We start from the raw sequence: 20,369 nt of genomic DNA, 5'->3' as shown, positions 1-20,369 counted from the left end.
GGTTGAGTAGGGGACAGACTTGGAACTGGGGATGTGTGCCTCTGGGTCTGTAGGTCTCTTTTTCTCTCTGATCCCTTGGGACTCTCATTCCTGTTTGTGTATTTGTAATCAGAATTCCTTGCCTTCCAAAATGGTGTCATTTCAGCATTTTTGGTCCAGCAGAAACTTCACCATTGCTTAAAGGTTTTTTTTTTTTTTTTTTTTTTTTTTAACCACCAAGCCTCCAGGAGGAACACAGAGATTTCATGATGTAAAAGGAATGACTTATTCAAGAGAGCCCTGGTAGGGCTAAGGTAATGAGCTGAGCATTTCTCTAGAGGTCTGCTGCCTGTTTGGTGACAACAGGAAACATTTTTCTAAACAAGGAGGTTTAAAACCTCCAGTGGAAGTCAGCTACTAAGTTATAGGATTTTTACTTCTATGTTGCTCAGTCAGCAGTGACTGTGGCTGTTTTTTTTTTTTTTTTTTTTTTTCCAGTGCAGTGAAACCTGTTTCCAAAACATCCTTCCAGTCCATGCCCTCTGATTTAGGCCCCTGTGGGGAGGCTCCAAGGTTTAAAGCAATTCTCAAACTTATTCAGGAAGCAGAACTATTGGAAATCACAGACCCTTTTTTTCCTGAGTGTGTTGAAGAAATGTTGGCTTCCTGGGCCAAAAATAACCAATGAGAAAAGTCAGTATAAGTCAAATAGAATCTTTGAATAAACTCTGAGAGACACATTGTTGGAAACTGCAGCAAAATTTAAGAAAAAATGTAGAACATAAAAGATGATCACTGATAAATTTCTATTCATTGTTTTAGAAAAATTTCTCTCGTTGCCTTAGGAAAAGGCTGCCATTTATCAGTTTTATTGGTGGAATACTCAGGCTGACTTTAGGAAACACCTGTGTTCCAGTGGGGCATAATTTCACAGTTACTGTTATAATAATGGTACGAGCTACGCAGTGCGCTAGAAAGAGTTCCAATAGAATTGATGATGGCATGTAATTACGACCTCGAGTGTAGTATTCAGAGCTTGCTGACAGTTGAGGCACAAGGAAATCTAATGCTACATTCATTATGTTTGATTTCATTCATGGCTTGAGGGAGAAGGGATTGGCACCTAGACCCGAGACCCTCTCTCCAGAGTCGCTGCATGGTAAGGGAGACGCTGGCCTGTCAGCTTGTGCTGGTGTCACGTCTATTCCATGCTGGGAGAATGGCATCATGGCTAATGGAAACGGGGAAAGATGATCACTAAGGCTGTAGCCTGAGAAGCAATATATACCGACACCAGAGGGGGAAAGGGCTATTTATTTAGAAAAGTTCACCATCAAGTCACTGGACAGGAGAAACAACTCATGGAGAAAATCAACACTTACTACAATCAAAAGGGAACCCATTGTAATTCGCTGATTTCTCTAGGCACACTCAAGGTGATGTTGAACAAAACTCCCTCAAACACTCAAACATCTTCTACCGGATAAGTAGCCATGATTGGGAAAAAATCCGTCTTTGGGTTGCTGTTGACATACCTCTTTCCAGGCTTTTCGGAATTATATTTAAGCATGATACAGAATATCTGATATTAGCACACACCCAATTTAGCATTAATTTCTCTGGATGGGAATAGAAGCCATATGTTTACGTTAGTAACAGCACCACTATGTATTTGATCATTTCTGAGCAGACTGATATATTTTTTTTTTCATCTCAAAGAGGGAGTTCTGAGAGTTTGTATTCATTTGTGAAGCATCAGCAGCTTTCAGTACAGACGCCACACAAGTTTCCTAATCTTATTTTATTTAATTTCTCCACTGGTCTGACTCTGATTAGAGGTTCAAATAAAATTGTGATTCTTCTATGCCTTGATTATGTTCAAATATTTCTGTCTCTCTCCTGACACAGCAGCAATTGCATGTAAATTAATTGTTACAAAGTTGTAGCAGAAGAGCTAGTATTCTTTGAGGTGGCTCTATGACTAGATTTCCAGATGGCTGAGTTTTTTTTTTTTTAAATATATTCAACCTCACTTCATAAAAACATTTTCACAAGGGTACAGAAATCCAGCGGAGAAGCGTTATCTTTCCAAGTGTGCTCATTCGCACAGGAACAGCTTCGATTTGGGGAGCCAGCAGGGGGCGTGTAAAACAAAACGAGTTAAAAAAAAAAAAAAGGTTGCACATAGAGTAATTTTAATCCATTCCATTTTTAAATACCACGATAAATTTAATTTTCACAATAAATTAAATAGCCATATTCGTTTACAAAATAGAATTACTTAGTGTGAAACCAGTATTTACAACAATATACATTATGTACATGACATTTCTCTTTGTTGACATAGAACATGGAAGTAAAAGGACTTTAACTTTCCAAAGTGTGATTGACATGCTACAAGTGACACCATGGTCTATACGAGAAAACAATAGTGCAAAATCACCACAGGAACTTTGGGACAATGTCAATTTTATGAGATATGACATTCTTTCAAATAATAAGAAAACAGTATTTTCTGTTTTCACGGCACCGATTCAGTAGCTGAACTAAAGAGCCAGCTTTCCCTTCGAAAAGAATGCATAAGTGGGTCCTCTACTTCCCGAAGCTTCACAGCCATTGGTACGTTTTCACACATAATCTTTTGGCTTAACTCTATGAAAATGGCGGGCGACAAATTCTTACTCAAAGGAAGACTAAGCTTTTTGAGAAGAGCTGAAGTCACTTTCCCCCAATACCACCACCTTTTCTTTTTGTAAATAGCTTAAAAGATGCAACTAGTCGGACAGCAAATTAATTTTTGTAACTTTTCAATAGAAAAAGAATTGATCTCAAATTTGGTCACACACTGTGTATGTACAAGTATACATGGAAAAAACGACTTGGATAGTTGTGTCTAAGAAAAGTGCATATTTTAATCTAGAGGAGACATTGTGTGTCTCCAGCCACAACACATAGTGTTATAGGACTTACTATTTTAGGGCCAGTTCAATGTCCTCCCAGTGATCTGGTAAAATTTTTGATTGAAAGGGTGAAAAAATTTGCGCAATTTGGTAATGACAGAGGGGTCCACCTCTGGATGAATGCGCCCCTTGCTGCCCGCCAGGCACTTATTAAAGATAATGTTAAATCGCAAACAGTAAAACCCTCTGGTGGCGTTAAAGTATAAATTGTATTGACTTATCCTCGGGGGAAGGTTTAGGAACTTCTCCACGAGCTGAAGTTCTGGCAGAGGTTCCGTGATGAGGCGATCTCCATCGACGATGTGAAATTGCTCAATCGGAAAGTACTTTAACCACCGTTCCAGGTGTTTGGTGTAGATGCTCGTTCTCACGGCCTTGTACTTTGTGTTCACTTCGCAGGTATTGGGGTCTATTGCCAGCTTCTCGAACTTGTAGTACGTTTTATTCTTCCTCTCCTTCCCCTCTAGCACCTGAGTGTAATCAGAAATAGCTCTTGTGGTCGGCTCCCTGACAATGATCAACAACTTGATGGATGAGTTCATTTTGTAGATCCTTTCCGGAACCTCCTCCGTGATAAAATACGCCGGGCTCTTTTCAATGGTGATTTGCTGTGGGTAGGAAAAAGGCATCTTTTTCCTGTACCACTCAATGCCCTTGGCGTAATTCTCATCGTTGTCAAAAAAGTGGATTTCTTGAGAGGCTTTGACCACAGCTGGATGGAGGTTCAGCATCTCCAGCAGGGCCCTGGTGCCTCCTTTCCTCACCCCAATGATAATGGCCTTGGGGAGCTGCTGGACCAGGTCATGAAGGCGAACCTGATCCTTGGAAGCGTTGCCCTTCCGGAACTCGTGCAGCAGGCCACGCTTAAACTGCAGGGCTCGGAGAGGGAATTCGGCCTGGCTGCGGGCTCCGAATCGGCCTTCGATAGGGCAAATGGGCTGTAGCCTGAAAGCAACAGACAGAAGCTTTTAGAAGCTCATGGTGACTAACGTGTCATTTTTCTGCTTCCCGAGTTGGAGTAAGACTTTAAATGCATAAATAAAACCACTGGTTCCCAGCCTGCTGCCATCCATAATGAACATATGTTTGGGAAATTTTATTTTAAGCAACCCAGTATTAAATGGAGCACACATAATTGATGGGATTATTTTTATTAGTGCTCCTTAAAATTTTTATCCGTCAAGTACTTAATTGACTACAGCGTGTACTTATGTTCGCAGTCCAGGACAGGCAAGTGACACGAGCCATGCTAATAGACTTTTAACAGCTCACCAGTTAACATCATTTAGGAATCGTGAAAGGCAGAAGAGGAGCTTCTCCAGCTGGGAAGGTGAAGCCTGGCTAGGAGGCCACGTCTTTTGGGTTCCGTGGGGTATGACTTCCTTGCAACTCTGCAGCACTCATGTGGCTCTTAGAAATCTGAGATCTAATCTAAGAGAGGTCCTGGTCTCAGCCTGTGGCTAGTTGTATCGTCAACCTGCAAAAATCCAATCTTGGGACTTGCTGAACTTTTCGTTCTATGAGAATTCCTGCCATGGGCCTTGGGGACAGCTAGGTGGATGCTGTATTTCTTCTGCCTCTCTCTCTTTCTATCTAAAGGGGTCGGGATTATGGTTTGACTCCACTAAATGTGAGAACAAACCCACTGCCATCCCCAAGCGCCGTCTCTCACCTCCCCGGCCTGACCAGAGATCAACCAGACCTTGGCAGAGCCAGAAGCTTGGGTCCTCACTGCCAAGCCCAAGGGTATCGGGGACTCAAGCGTAGGAAGGAGGGAATGCAGTGGATGGAGCCAGAAGGGAGGATTTCCACATCAGCGTTGCCCAAAATAATGAACAACCACCACTGCTTTTTTCAGAGAGAAAGGCATGATAACAATCGTAATGATATTAGATTAGAGTTACGGCTTGATTTGGCATGGCCGATGTCTAGGGGTGGTATATGGTGTTTCCTTTTGGGTAACACTCTGGAACCTAGCTGAAATTCATTATAACTTCCCCAAGTTTATCTGAAAAGGCATTTCAGCCTTCTTGCTAAAGGGTATAAGATTAGTCAAAACGCTGCTAAGCCAATCCTGCAGCTGAAGCTTCTAGCTAATGAGGCTGTCTCTTGCTTTTCCCGAGAGACCTACTCTACCATTCTCATCTTCTGTAATGTTTATAATTAAAGGGAGAAGAGGAAGACTTCGTCATGCCACAGCATTCTACAGAACTGAGGGAAAGGAGTTTGCCCATCTGTCTGGACGTCGATCTATCATAAGGCTTATGGAAAACTGTACTTTATATATTATTTGTTTGTGGTGTTTGTTTTTTTATGATTTTAGAAACAATTCATGCTCATTGTGAAAAGCATGAAAATATGGAATCGTATAAAAATGGGAATCACATTTGATATTTTAGGTTAACATGAATTTTGTTTTTACAAATTTGTTAATAAGTATGCTAGAGCTCTACATGGAAGATATAAAAGTAGCAACACATACATAGTCAAAAATATTTTTTAAATTGTGACATGGGGATATGACAAATTCATCTTTTAGCTCTTCTTGGGTAGTTGAGAATTAAGCCCCAGCTCCCCACACCATCCACTGGATGTAAAGGATGGACCTCTCGACAATGCATCTAGAATGATGGTAGTACCATCCTTGGGAGAATTGAGGAAGTAGTCAAATCCTTTTCTCTAAGGACTTAATTCTCTTGCAGAACTCTGGCCAAGAGAGGCTGAAATAGACTACTTCTGTCCTATTAGGGCAGGAAAGACTTTCTCTACTTCTAGAAAGGGCAGTTCCTTCTTTCCTTCCTTCCTCTTTCTACCTTCCACTTTGGGAGCTCAAACCCTGCAGAACAATTGCCTTTTTGACTTCCTAACTCACCATAGGAGAAAATACATTATTACCATTTCCTGAAGAGTAGATTCTGAGCATGGGCCTCAGATATGGAAAGAAACATGGGATCTTAGGACGGGAAGGGGGAGAGCTCAGCCCCTCACCTAGAGAGCAGGTCTTCAGTTACTGAAGGATAGGGCGAAGTAAGTGTGTGCTGATTTCAGATGTAATTTTGTCCATATTCTCAAATGAGAGGTTTTGGGAAAGCCCCAAACCCATCCCATTAGAGAGAAGAGACACCAAGTTAAAAATGAAAAGAATCGGGGCACCTGGGTGGCTCAGTGGGTTAAGCCTCTGCCTTTGGCTCAGGTCATGGTCTCAGGGTTTTGGGATCGAGCCCCACATTGGGCTCTCTGCTCAGTGGGGAGCCTGCTTCCCCTCTCCCTCTGCCTGCCTCTCTGTCTACTTGTGATCTCTGTCAAATAAATAAAGTCTTAAAAAAAATGAAAAGAATCTTCAACTGAATAACTACTGTGCTAATGATCATTGAATCAATTACTCAATAAAAAGGAAATGACTGGAAGCTAACGAAGAGTGGGGGACGAACTTGACATAAAAGTTCCATTAGGGGCATAGGACAGTGGTGCCCACCTCAAGGCTCTTCACTAATAATCAAGTACCACTTTAAAGAACTACTTAAAGTCAGTGACAAGCTCTGGATTATACTATTTCCCATACTTAGCAACCAGTGAGTGGGAAGTTCACTTAGGAATTTTGAGTTGAAAAGCATCAGACGGATTCACTTTACCAGTCAAACCTAACACTGGCTGAAGGAAAATAAAACCACTGCAATATTATTTGTTAAATAACCTAGTGATAAGATCTATAGATTAGAAAAGGAAAACTGTAAGGAAGATATTTTCATTGTAAGTGTGGCTGGATTTTCATGGAAAATGGGAGTTGAATTCATAGAGAACATACTTCTGTCTTTCCAGTGCAATAATTCATTTTAAAGAGCAAAGAAGGGAGCTTTGCATTTCAGAAATTAACTTTTCTGTCTCTTCCAATCACACCAAATGTGAGACAGTCCAGAGGTACTCAGTGGGAGGGCAGCTGATATTTGCCTGGACTTCTGCAAGTCTAGTATCTCTCAACGGTTTGCTCATTTACAGTCAAGTGCTAGTTCTGTAAATTTCCTTTCCCTGGATTTTCCATTGTTCTCTGGGCAATTACCCTGACCCGGCAGCCTCCTCATCTGGTACTTTCAGCTCCTGGAAACCAGACCTAATTTACATAGCTAAAACTCCCCAAGCCTGCAGCCATCTTTCCAAGGCAATGGATTCCAAACTCGATGAGCTCCTCTCCAGGCTCATACACAATCTTAACTCTCACAGTAGCACATTAATTGCTCCCTCATAAACTGCAAAATGAAGATAAATCGCTACAACATCACAATTTTGTGATGGCTAGAGGTCAACAACCAGATGCACACGGACCACACTAAGCTCTACTAAATGACATTTTTACTGTACACGGCTTTATCCCTTCTCTGAAAACAAATGTCAAGGCACACAGAATACAAATGGATCTTGACGAACACCTTGGTTTGAGCAACTTGGAGCCCTTTCTCTTAAAGGCTCAATAAATCAAAATCAATACTGCAGGAAAGCCTGATTCTTGGGAATTTTGAGAGAAGAAAACAAATGGATAGATTTAAGATTATGTCCTAAGGAAGTTTAACCCACTGAGCCACCCAGGCGCCCCTTTGTCCTAAGGAAGTTTAAATCAAGAGACACTTGAAGTCACACGGGCATACAAATGTGTTGATTACCTACCTATCCAAGCTCCCAACTCTGGCGACTAGATACAGCAGACTCCCAACCGCAAGGCTTCCCAGCACGAGCAGCTTCTGTCTGAGCCACGCCTGCTGTTTGAATAGCATGGCCCTCCATCAACCTTCAGGACTTCTGCAGCCTGAGAGACAGGGAGAGAAGGGGGACTCATCAACAATTGTCTCTAATAGGCTCTGTGGTTTGTCACAAAGCCATGGAGGGGGAACACAGGCGATTAAGTGATGTGTCATAGAGAAAAGATCCCATTCTGACCTTGAAAATGTTCAGTTATAGGTATTTACCCAATCTTGCCTTCCTTTTTTCTGGGCCATTGGTATAAGGTCAAATGCTAAACTGGGGGGAAGTTACTAACTAGAAAGAACCTGCTGGGCAATTGTCAAAGTGAACTAATGCATATATTATGCTATATATTTACTTCCATGATTTTTTGTTTTGTTCGAACTGTAAAGGGGGTGAGGTCAAAAGCTAGTTCTTTACTCTCCGAGGTCATCAGTGATGACTATCAGGACCTCAGATGTCATAGGACAGTGGCTCCAAGTAACCTGGTGTTGCCCTTTGTCCCCTCTGCTGAGTCCGGGGGTTGGACTGACTGATTCTGGAAACATGCACAAACTAGATTCCCCTGCTGTGTAACCCCCCTGCTGGCTCTCAGTGAATTCACACAGATTTGGTGATATGGGTTTCACTCTTCTATCATGACAAAAGCTTACTGGGAAGCTTTGTACTCTTATTCCTGAAGTAAGGCTGGCTGAGGAGTGTAAAGCTTTACTAGTTCTATTATTAAATTTGGGGGAAAAAATGCAAGCTTCCAACTCAGTCTTTCTTATTACAAAGTAAATCCAATCCCCCTTTCAAGATAAGATTGTTTGTTTCTTATTGAAATTCAAAATAGTAACCTGAGAAGAGGGACTCCTGCAGTGGGCCATGGGTAGAAATTATTTTCTTGCAATGGTATTTCCATGTTTGCTATGTGGAAAGGGATATGCTAGGATTGATTGACTGGTCTATTCATCCACTCATCAGGAGATTACCGACCACCAAGAACATTTCCAGTGATTCTATTAGATTTATGGAGGATTCCAAAAAAGATCCTGAAAGAGTTTTAGCCCTTGAAAAACTAATTATAGGAGCAGAAATCGCAAAACAACCAGAGAACACAACCTAATTCATGATAATATATACATTATTGTTGAGGAAAGAAAATAAAGAAATGGTTGGGGAGGTGAGTTCCATGGGAATGCTTTTTCTGTGGAATATAGTGCACGATCTGGTGAGGAGAGTTTAGGAAGAATCCCAAAGGAGGGAGGTCAGAGAAGCATTTATCCAACAGTCAACAAATATTTATGGAACGTGCCTTATGTGCTAGATTCTCTACCGGGTGCTAAAGAGATAGATGGTGGCCAACATGGGAGTCTGTGGTCTAGTGGAGAAGACGGATATTAAACCAGTAAGCATCAGATTCCCATATGCTTACAAGTTGTACTACCAGAGGAAAATTATAGGAAGTAATGAGAAAGGATAATAGGAGGAAGTGATTCAGTCTTTCCTGAAGAAGTGACACCTTGTCTGACAGCTGAGGATGAGAAGCAAGGAGAGCGGACGAGGCCCAGCGGGTTTCAGGCAGGGGAACCGGCGTGCACAAAAATACCAACGGGGAAGAAGTCTTGGCTAGTTTGAGAATTTAAGGAAGATGGTGACTGGACACAGGAATTGAGGGGGGAAGGGCCAGGAGCCAAGGCAGAGAGGTGGTGATAGAAAGGGTCTTTGCGATACTGGGTGAGCCTGTTGGTTCTGACCGAGCACATCCTGTGTTGTATGTAGGTAAAATGGGGAAGAGAAGGAAAAGAGGTGTTTCAGGAAATTCTCAGAAAACCCTATGAGTATATTAAGGAGGGCACATATTGCATGGAGCACTGGGTGTTATATACAAACAACGAATCATGGAACACTACATCAAAAACCAATGATATACTGTCGGTGACTAGCATAACATAATAATAATGATGATGATGATGATAAAAAGAAAACTCAATGAAGTTATTTCCACTTTATGAACAGGTAAAGTGAAGCTCAGGCAGTTTTCTCTAACTTGCCCGTGATCACACAACTGGCAGAGGTCACGCAAAGGCAAAGGCAGTAACTTGCACTGTGTGACTCAGGGCTGCCCCAAAAGAGTCAATTTTGTGTCTCAAGGTTAATGTCTAATGTTGAAGTTGGCAGTTGGAGCTACAGGCCATTAGCAGGGGGGCTCTGATCCCTGTTGAAATGCAAAATAAAACTGCTCAGGTCCCCTAGTCATGGTTTCCTCCAGTAGCTCTGTGATCATCTGTGGGGCTGCTTTGATGCCCAGGGCCTCTCTTTCCCTATCTATAAAGTGGGGACAGGCTCTGACCTCCCCACTCTGTAGGCCCACGGTGAAAATGAAGCAAGGCTTCTACCAGGAACATGACTGGACACAGATTTATGGCTATGATACTAACATAAGGGATTGTGTGTTGTCTTTTGTTAGTGTGAATGAATTTCACGTGTATTCATGGTCAGAGAACAAAGAGCTATTATGTAGTTGAAGAAGGCCAGCTACCAATGGGGCAGATGAGAAGAGGAGAGGTAAATGTGCCTGTCCCGTGGCCTTAGGGAGGATCAGCAGCCCCATACAGAGAAGCACCTCAGAGGAAGGCTGGGGAAGCCACCTGGCCTCCTCCACTACCGGAACGGAGTGCCCACACTCTCCTGCTTCACACTCTGTGGCACGTTCCCCGGCTCACTGGCATCCTGGTAGGTCTTTAGCTACAGGTCACCCCGTGTCTAAGGCCGGGGCTACCTCCCAGTTCCAGGAGGCAGGGCCTCTGGGCTGACAGCCCAGTGTGGTCATCTCCAACCGCCTCTGCATTCCCGTGGTGGGGGTCTGGGCAGTCACAGCTGCAGTGAGCCCTCCACTGTTGTAGGTGCTGGATGAGTGTGAGTGACTGCTTTCGTCCATGGGTATCACGACATCTCCCAGCAATGGGCTAAGCCATGCTCACTGGCTCAGAAGTACCAGAAGGCTAACTGAAGGGTGGTGAGCCTGGAATCGCTCTGCTTTGCTGCATAGGCTCCGGGGTCCCTATGGTAGAGCAGAAATTTCAGAAAAAGCACACCTGCCACCACCTTCAGAGATTCCAACTGGATGGATCTGGATTAATCTTGCATCATGTTTTGCCTTTTTTTTTTTTTTTTTACAGTGGAGTGAATGACACACAAACCTCAGTCATAGTCATTTTCTACTTTTTTTTTTTTTTTCCATCTTGAGTCACCGGAGTTTAGCAAAGTCTTTCTCCTTAATTTCTTCTTGTCTTGTCTTAGGGAGAAACTTAATGTCTCCCTTGTTTCTTAACATTTGGGGATGCTCGCTTTGTGCATTTCCCATGGCTGGTATAGTCTGATTATTCTTCTCATACAGGTTGTTTTGTCCCTCATCTGTTTTTTGGTTATTTGCTGGATCAAGTCCAATCTCTTCTTGAAAGCACAGGTACTTCCCTCTGAGGGCCCAGCTTGGATGGTCCGCCTCTTTCCTTCTTGTCACTCCCCAACACCTGCCTCTGTGGCCTTCCGGTCAGCTGCTTAACTACTTCTCACACCTCTTCACTCTGATCAGTTTCCTCCAGAATGGGCCCAGAATGGCTTTCCTCCATGTCCTCCTTCAAGACCTCCAGATCCTGTTAATAACTTCCTGGAGAGGGTGATCCTGGTGGATGTGCAACTTGGGGAGAAATCCCAATATGCTGTCCATTAGTGGGTGGGAGTGGGTTGGGTCCACTGTGTAGATAATTACAAAAATGAAAGGTGACCGCTGGGCTTAGGGATAACACTGGGGAGACATCTGCATGTGGTGGGGAGTGACTGGGGCTATGAAGGCTATGGGGGAAGGAGCCCAAGATTTACAAAAATATCACAACAAGCTATTGAACCTTCTACTGCGATGCACAGGCCATCCGGTAAACAGTAGGTTATGAAACCTTACTGAATATGACTCGACTATTTTTTCCGCCACCCAGGAGGATCTTTCACTGTCAAAAGCACCAATACTCCACCTACAGACCCTCCCATTATGGTAAGTCCAGCTGTCACCGTGGAGGATTTGCTCCATGGGGTAAGCTTTTACTGCCAGTCTAGCTTCCGTTGGATGCCTTAAATAGGCTCACCGGGGAATCTCCAATCATTTGTTTACATCCCCTCTTCTCCTTATGACAGGCCCATGGCACCCTCCAAAGCATCCTCTTGTCAGCTGAGGATGTTGAGGAGAACAACAGTTTTCGTGGAAGAGCTCGGCTCATGTGAACTAGTCGTCTGCAGTGAGGTGCAAAGACCACTGAATTGGGAGTCAAAGGCCCTAAGTAACATCTTGGTTTAGGTTTACAACGGCAACTCTCCAAATTTTGGTATCCTCATCTGTGCAAAAAAGATAGAAATGTCTATCTCACAGGATTATTATGACATAAGCCTTGAGTAAGACAATGTGGGATAGAACTTTATGAATTAAAAATAATAAAGAACTTTATGAATATTTGGGTACTTTACAAAAATGAAGCATGACAAATATCACCAGGAGGGTGATATATTTGTTCTTGCAGAGCATTTTCAAGAGGAAGAGAATAAAATAAATGCATTCCCACTAACAATATAATTAGATTGTGAAAAATAGAAACATTTTTAATATAAAGAACTTAAAAAAAAAAAAGATTTATTTATTTATTTATTTGACAGACAGAGATCACAAGTAGGCAGAGAGGCAGGCAGAGAGAGGGAAGCAGGCTCCCCACTGAGCAGAGAGCCTGATGTGGGGCCTGATCCCAGGACCCTGGGATCGTGACCTGAGCCGAAGGCAGAGGCTTAACCCACTGAGCCATCCAGGTGCCCCAATTTAAAGAACTTTCAATGGAAACTACTGTTAACTATTAGAATCCTAATACTATATTCTCTCTTCAAAGTGAGATGGCAAAGCTTGGCAAATCAGAGAGTTACCAAAAACAAAGACAAAAACTCAACATTTACTGTGTTAGGCGGAAATCACTTGGAATTTTTCAGAAATGAAGAGTCCAAGTCAATAGTTTCTAGTAAGTGTCTCTAGGGCACAGGAAGTAAAATCTCATTCTGTTTTGTAGTCAGTCTCAGACCATATACTAAGGGACAGTATCCTAGTAGCCCCTGAATAAACCCTGCTCGGGGAAGACCAAAGGTGCTTGGTTGATCTAACATGCAAGATGCCTCTTTGGTTTCCCAGACCATCATGAAGTGCCTCAGCATCCGGCAGGGCGGGGTCTGAAAAGCTGGGAGTTGTTGGTCATGGTCAGAGCATACAAGCCAAAGAGAAGTCACACCATCCAAGGTTTACCGAAAATAGTGCTAAACTGGGGAGAAAGTTAACTGCTCTTCCAACCCCCAAGTTCCTTTCCTTTAGCTATGCCAGCTTTAATGGGTATCTTAATAATCTTTCATCACAGAAAGCATACTGGTAATAGGCAATTTATATAAAATTAAAGTTTTTAAAAAGTTTATTATTTCCTTTTATGAACAAAATAAAGGTTAAAGACCTACAGCGACATTTAAGCCCTCCTTCATCTCCAGTTTTTAATCTCTCAGTGTTTTTCATCTGGTGTGCCAAGAACAGTACAATTACAGTTTCCCTAGATTACTAAAGCTTTAATAGACACTGTATCTTAGCTGAACAAAACAGAGTATCTAAATAACAGAGTAGGTGGCCAGAAACGACACATTGTATAGACATCTGGCTGTTTCTTAAAAGCGGCACTAAGCAAAGAGAGAAGTGATTCCCAAGCTGAGACAAAGAAATAAGGGAACTCAAAAATAATAATAATAAAGATAGGTTCAAGTGCTGCTCAAAAGCTTGTAGACATGGTTACCACAAGCCTCTGGTAGCAGTAAAAACAGTAACAGAAACAGTAGCAGTGAAGTTCACCAAAAACGACTGAACTCCTGTAGCAGAATTATTCCGAGGAAATCACAACGGTCTGTTGAGTATTAGCTCACGTAGCAGGAGCCTTATGAAGTGGACAGGAACTACACTTACTGGGCAATATGTGCTTACTTTCTTTCACATTTATCATCTCATGTTACACGATGAGACCGTTTAGTATGATCTATTTTATTTTTTCTGATGGAAACCGAAGAGCAGAGAGGTGAGCAGGTCATTTACCCAAAGGCATGTGGCTGGTAACTGCAGAAGGAGAATTTAAATTCACCATGAGCCGATGCCAAAGCATGTGGCCCCTTGATGGCAATGCCACTCGTGGAGCTTTGGATGCTCCCCTGGGAGACTCTTAATAAATACTTGTTTCCTGATTGATGAGAGCCGACAAAACCACTAAGCGCCACCCAGATTACCTGACACCGAACCTTGAAGGAGGAGATGGGGAGTTGAGAGAAAGTAAAAGAGGAAAAGAATCCCCATAGCGGGGGACAGGGGACAGGTGACAGGGGACAGGGACATTTTTGGATATTTTGAGCCAGGAAAAACGAAGGGAAAATATTCATAAGTGATGATAATGAAGATGAAAATGAAAGGTGCTATTCCTATGGGAAAATTATGTTTTTAAAACCTTACAAAGTGGTTTTCATATTCACCCTACAATTTCTTTTACTTTGGCTTCTTCTATTGTTTTTGGTTGCTATGCTCTTTACGATGTTTTTTTTTTTTTTTTAATTTCTTTATAGACTTTTCAGATTTTTTTTTCTTGGATTGATGGAGAAGTGAGGTCATGTGTCAATATAATGTCCTTGATTGATTATTTCTCTATTTTAGAATGTTTATTTATTTGTATAGTTATTCCCAGTATAGTTAACATACAGTGTTATATTCGTTTCAGGTGTACAATATAGTGATTCAACAGTTCCTTTCTCAGTGCTCATGATGATAAGTGTCATCTTAATCACCTTTTTCACCCATTTCCCCCCCACTGTCCATCTTCCCTCTGGTAACCACAACTTTATTCTGCATATTTAAGAATCAATTTTTTGGTTGCCTCTTTGTTTCTCTTGTTTCTTAAATTCTACGTACGAGTGAAATCACATGGTATTTGTCTTTCTCCGAATGATGTTTTTCACTTTATGTTACACTTTCTAGCTCCATCCACATCCTTTTAAATGGCACTATTCATTCATTTTGTGGCTGAGTAATTTTCCATTGTGTGTGTATATATATGCCACTTCTTCTTTACTCATCTGTCTACCAATGGACATTGCAGTTGCTTCCATATCTTAGCTATTGTAAATAATGTTGCAATAAACATAGGAGTGCATATATCTTTTCATTTTTGGGGGGGTAAATACCATATTGGATCATATGGTACTTCTATTTTTAATTTTTTGAGGAACCTCCATGAAGATTTTATACAGTGAAGGAAACCATCAATGAAACAAGAATCCAACTTTTCCTACTGAGTGGGAGAAGATATTTGCAAATAATATATCCAATAAGGGGTTAATATCCCAAATAGATAAAGACCTTATACAAGTCAACACCAAAACCCCCAAATAATCCAATTAAAAAGTGGAAAGAATACATGAACAGACATTTTATCCAAAGAAGACCTCCAGATGGCCAACAGACACATGAAAAGATGCTCAATATCACTCATCATCAGGGAAATGCAAATCAAAAGGACCATGAAATATCATCTCACACTTGTCAGAATGGTTAAAATCAAAACCATAAGAAATGATAAGTGTGAGCAAGGATGTGAAGGAAAAGGAACCTTAATGCTTTACTAGTGGGAATGCAGCCTGAGGCAGTCACTGTGGAAAAGGTATGGAGGTTCCTCACCACACCATTAAACCAACCAGATCATGGCAACCTCACCTGTCCTCTCCGTAATTTAACAACTGACTTTCCTTTTGATAAATTTTATAGCAGATTATCAAAATAACATTGCTTTTTATTGCAGCTTGATTCAGATTCTTATGTCTGATCTCCATAAGATCTTGGTTGAATCTGTTAGTGACCTCTCGTTATCACCTCATACCCAGCCTACCTTTCTCAGTTCTTCCCCTTTCCATCTCAGTGAATGGCACCCCGTCTGCCCACTGGGTTGCCCAACCTGAAAGCCTTGGAGTTCCTTCTTGACTCCATCTGGCCCTTAACATTCAACCAGCCAGTAAAATTCTACCTCCAAAATACTACTAGTATCGACCTACTTCTCTGCATTGTCATCTGTGATGGCCTTGCTTCAAACCATGTTCTCTTTCCCTTAGAGTATTACGGCCTCCTAAATGGGAGTAATGGTCTCCCCATCATTACTTTTGTTCCTGCCTCAGTTTGTTCTCCCTACTGATGCCAGAGTGGTTTTTCTGGACAGAAATTTGATCATGTTACCCTCAGGCTTAATGCACTTAAAAAAAAAAAAAATTGACAGATGGAGATCACAAGTGGGCAGAGAGGCAAGCAGAGAGAGAGAGAGAGAAGGGGGGTTTCGAGAGCCTGATACAGGGCTCGATCCCAGGACCCTGAGATCATGACCTGAGCCAAAGGCAAAGGCTCTAACCCACTGAGCCACCCAGGCACCCCAAGTTTAATACACTTTAATGTGTCCTTGTCATTTGCCTGGTTTTGAAAGACTCCATGCCCCTTTCCACTGCAGCTCCGCACAACCTCCAACACCTCCATCTACAACCGTTAGCACAGAAAATAATTTATATTTCTTTTCTTATCCTGTCTCATATTTTACTTTTCTCAGTTTCTTTAAAGAAAAAAGAATTGGAAAATCTCTTCCTAATATAACATCGATAGCATCCAGGGATGACCCGTCCATTGGAGTGCCAGGGCTGGTTTGTACTTGGCAAGTCAGTTGTTCATGCCATGATTAAGAGTTACATTATAGGAATTCATTACTAAATAAATTAAAACAAAGGCAATAAATATTTAAAACCCCATTATTTTCCAATTATCATACTACATTTTACTCTTATCTATGCTTTGAGATGAAGTCCACTGTCTCTGTACATTGAAGATACTACTGTGCATCTCTAATTTCACATTCAGTGAATTCATGTTGGTAGCTCAACATTGGACATGGAGGGAGAAAGGAGTTATACAACTGAAACGGACAATTACTAGAAATCATCCCCTTCCCCAAGAGCTGGCTGTTAAGTATTTACCGGCACACCACTGATCGTACTCCATTCATTTTCCTGAGCACGGTCATCAATCAGATCTTTCCCGAGCGCCTGCTGCATGGGCAGTGTGGTACCAGCTGCAGTCAGGGAAAGAGAGGGGGCCTCCCTCTCGCATTCCCCTTCTCTTTTGGCTTCCTCATATTCCTGCCGCTCTGTAGGGGTCCGTTTTCATTTCTGAGGCCCCTTACTGTTTTCCCTTTTCTAGGTCTCTCTCCTCAGCTCTCAGTGCCTCCTCCCAGTGTCTCCCTGCTTCTGCCACAGCCTATGTTCTCTAAAAAACAGAACTTAAAAAAGAATACAGTGCTATTATTTATAGCAACATTGATAACGAAAGAACAGTACAGCAGAAGGTCTTAAGAATCTTAAAACTATTGAACAGATCTATAAAACAATCTATATTGGTTTGTATGCAAGATTATACCGAAAGCTGTCCAGGCTTGGCAGGCTACCATTTTCTTAAATTGCAGTATTATTAACACGCTTCAAAACTCTCCTCCGGGTACCTGGGTTGGCTCAGTCATGCAGCATCTGCCTTTGGCTCAGGTCATGATCCCAGGGTCCTGGGATGGAGCCCCACATTGGGCTCTCTGCTTCTCCCTCGCCTGCTCCCCCTGCTTGTGTTCCCTCACTGTCTCTCTCTGTCAAATAAATAAATAAATAAATAAAATCTTCAAAACAAAACAAAACAAAACAAAAACCCCTCTCCTCTTTGTATTATCAGAGATCCCTCTTTCCTTGGACTCTCAGATATTCCTTTCAAGGCAAGAAGGGCTCCACCAAATTCTGACACTAAGATAATCACGTACCTCACTAGTCAACAACACAGATTTACTGAGCACCTACCACGTGTAAGGCACTGCCGACACCAGGAATAATATAGAGAACAAGAGACACACAGACCATGCCTGTTGTGGTCCTCTAGTCGTCAGGGCCAATTCTTGAGGAAAGTGCAAGGAAACTGCATCTTCCCTTAAACAAGAGCCCAGATCCTCTGAAATGGCAGTGAAGGAAAATTCCCAGGAGCGCAGGGTTGGCGGGACCTCAGAGACTCCTCCCTTTGCCCTAAGACCCACTTTACCAGTGGAATGTTCCTGCCTCCTATCCAAGTTGCAACGGGCAAACCACTCTCTAAAAGGTACTATTCTTCCTTTAACAGGACTCCTTTTCTCAAAACCCTTTGCTGAGTGAAGACTTTACTGAGCGTAGTTAGACCAGACTTGGCCAAATTAAGTGCTTGTAACCAAACAGCGCTAGCATCATGGGTATGTGACTTGTGGGTCTGTATGGGGCTCTGTACTCAGAAGGATGCCATGCTTCTTTTAATGCTCTCTTGCCACAGTCCTGAGATCCTCAATTTCTGAACAAGAGGCCCCACATTGTCGTTTTGTGCTGGGCTGTACAGATCATGTACACAGTGCTGCAGTCCAATCTTCCAGCCTTCAAAGAATAGATCACTTGTGTGTTGACTATAACTCGTTACAGTGGCGCCTCCTTTTTCCAGATGCTTGGCTTCAGGAAGCAGACATTGTCTTAACCCCATCACATAAGAACACCAATCTTTAGGTCATCTTACACAGCTGGGAATTCCACTCCCCTTCACTTCTTTAAGTTCTGTGACTTTTCCTGCGGCCCATATCTTCCCTGGGTCCCCAATACCGAAAATGGCGTCTGCCTTCAGGACACACAAAGCTTTACAGTCCTAAGTACAACATCCACAATGGGGCAAGTGCCATACAAGGATGATGTTCACACACACACACACACACACACACACACACAGTTGCACTCACAACAGCACAGGGGTTTCATTACAATAGACTAGTGGGGGGAAATCCTGTGAGATGAAGGGGGCAGTATCATCATTGGTAACATACAAATGAGAAAACCAAGAGACTTAAGGACTATAGGCATCTGCTCCTCTTGTGGGCAGAAAACTCTCTCCCCTTCCCCTCCTTCCTTCAAGACAAAACAACAACAACTACAAAACCCCAAAAAAACACAACCTAGGGAGTTCAAATGAAGTTATGCACCTGCTATGCAACTGTGGGTCAATCTTTTAACCTCCCATATCTTGTTTTTGTCACACAAGAAGGAAAGGGCTTTGAAATGATGAGTTCAGCAATCCCTTCTGGGTCTAAAGTTCTCTTATCTAAGGGATGCCACCAGATGAGCACTAGATGAGTATTCTTATAATGACAGATAAATGGGTAAGGAAGTAAAAACAATTGCAGTGGGGGGGGGGGAATTAGTGCCCGAAGGTAAATTTCAATTTTTCTTATTATCCCCTAGTTTTAAACAGCTTGACCCCTTTCAAGATGGCTACAGCACATTATACTGCCTATTCCTGTGAAAAACAATCCTCTCGTTCTAAGACATGAAATTTCCTTGAAAAGATACGGACACTTAAGAAAGATTCTACTGATTAGCTTTCAATTTGCCCAGCTGTCAGAGAACCCATAGGAATCACATTTTGAAAAAAAATTAACCAAGGGCAGCTGAGGAAAATTGTCATAAAGAATTCGCTTTTCTTCTATTATAATGATCACATAAGAGAGCTGTAATGAGAAAGAAACAAATGAAGAGTCACAAGAACAAGGGCATGGAAGCGGTGTTCTGCGTGTGTCAAGTCGAATGTGGAGATAGGGTGTAGATTAAGAGGAAAATGGACACCATTTGTTAGCAGATTAAGCAGAAAATGTATCAGTCAGGACGCTCATAATTGCTCTATCAAATGACTGAGGAAGCTATTTAGTTCTTTGTTTCTTCAGTTAACCATGAAGGGTCAATGTTAGAAATGAAAAGGAAAAAAGTTGATAAATTATACAGAATGGCGGAGTTTATTACTGCCCTGCGTTTGGTGCTTATCCTCCTGGGAAATACTGCAGGAGCAGCTTTCAGCAAATTCCAAATTTTCAAATGGGTTCTCCATTTCTTCCCTCCATTCAGCTTTTGATATCATGCATACATAATTTATCACACGCAGCTCCCATTATTGTGTTAGCTTGAGTGGTCCTCTGGCTCTCTGTCTGCAGGAAGATACTCATTTTGCATTTGTAATGATCGAACTTAAAAGGAGCCAGTTAATTCTGCTTCTGTTCAGGGGTCTCATTTAGTGGAATAATGTCTTAAGGAAAGAGATGGGAACTGAATTGTATTTTGGCATAGAATTCCGATTACTCTTAATCTCAGTATCTCATTGCTATATGTAACTAATGTTTATGGAAGAAGAGTGACTTTCCCCTGAAAGTTTCTTTTCGGTTCATTAAATAGTTGTTGAAGTTTAGTAAATTGTCCTGCTGGTGAGTTTAGAAGTAGAATCTTTCCTTCTCTAATCTAGTGTTTATACAGAGAAGTGTGAGTTGGAGAGGTAACAAGTATACTGGTATTTAAGTTAATATAGCATGGTCCAAGCAGCTCATTCCAGTAATTTAGGCTCATGCTGTTAAAAAGATGAAGTTCACTGGACAAGCTCTTCCCTCTGCCTTTCATAGCTAATGTCAATTTTATAGTAATATTAGTTCTACTTATTACCTCCCCCACTTCCCGCCCAGGAAAATCAAGTGTAATAGTCACTACCAGACAGAA

General features: G+C 42.0%; 1 protein-coding gene across 1 annotated transcript in view; it reads right to left on the bottom strand.

Moving 5' to 3' along the window:
• Positions 1–222: 222 nt before the first annotated feature.
• HS3ST5 (heparan sulfate-glucosamine 3-sulfotransferase 5) overlaps positions 223–20,369 on the bottom strand; it is a 104,939-nt gene continuing 84,792 nt past the window's right edge. The window contains exons 2-3 of the mRNA XM_059176806.1: positions 7,599–7,737; positions 223–3,884 (exon numbers count right to left, since the gene is read on the bottom strand). Coding sequence (XP_059032789.1) covers positions 2,954–3,884; positions 7,599–7,705 — 1,038 coding nt within the window. The 5' untranslated portion in view covers positions 7,706–7,737 and the 3' untranslated portion in view covers positions 223–2,953. The remainder of the gene's footprint in view (positions 3,885–7,598; positions 7,738–20,369) is intronic.

This window comes from Mustela lutreola, chromosome 6 (assembly GCF_030435805.1).
Source record: "Mustela lutreola isolate mMusLut2 chromosome 6, mMusLut2.pri, whole genome shotgun sequence".
Taxonomy (NCBI): domain Eukaryota; kingdom Metazoa; phylum Chordata; class Mammalia; order Carnivora; family Mustelidae; genus Mustela; species Mustela lutreola.
This window is presented reverse-complemented; position numbering and strand designations above follow the sequence as displayed.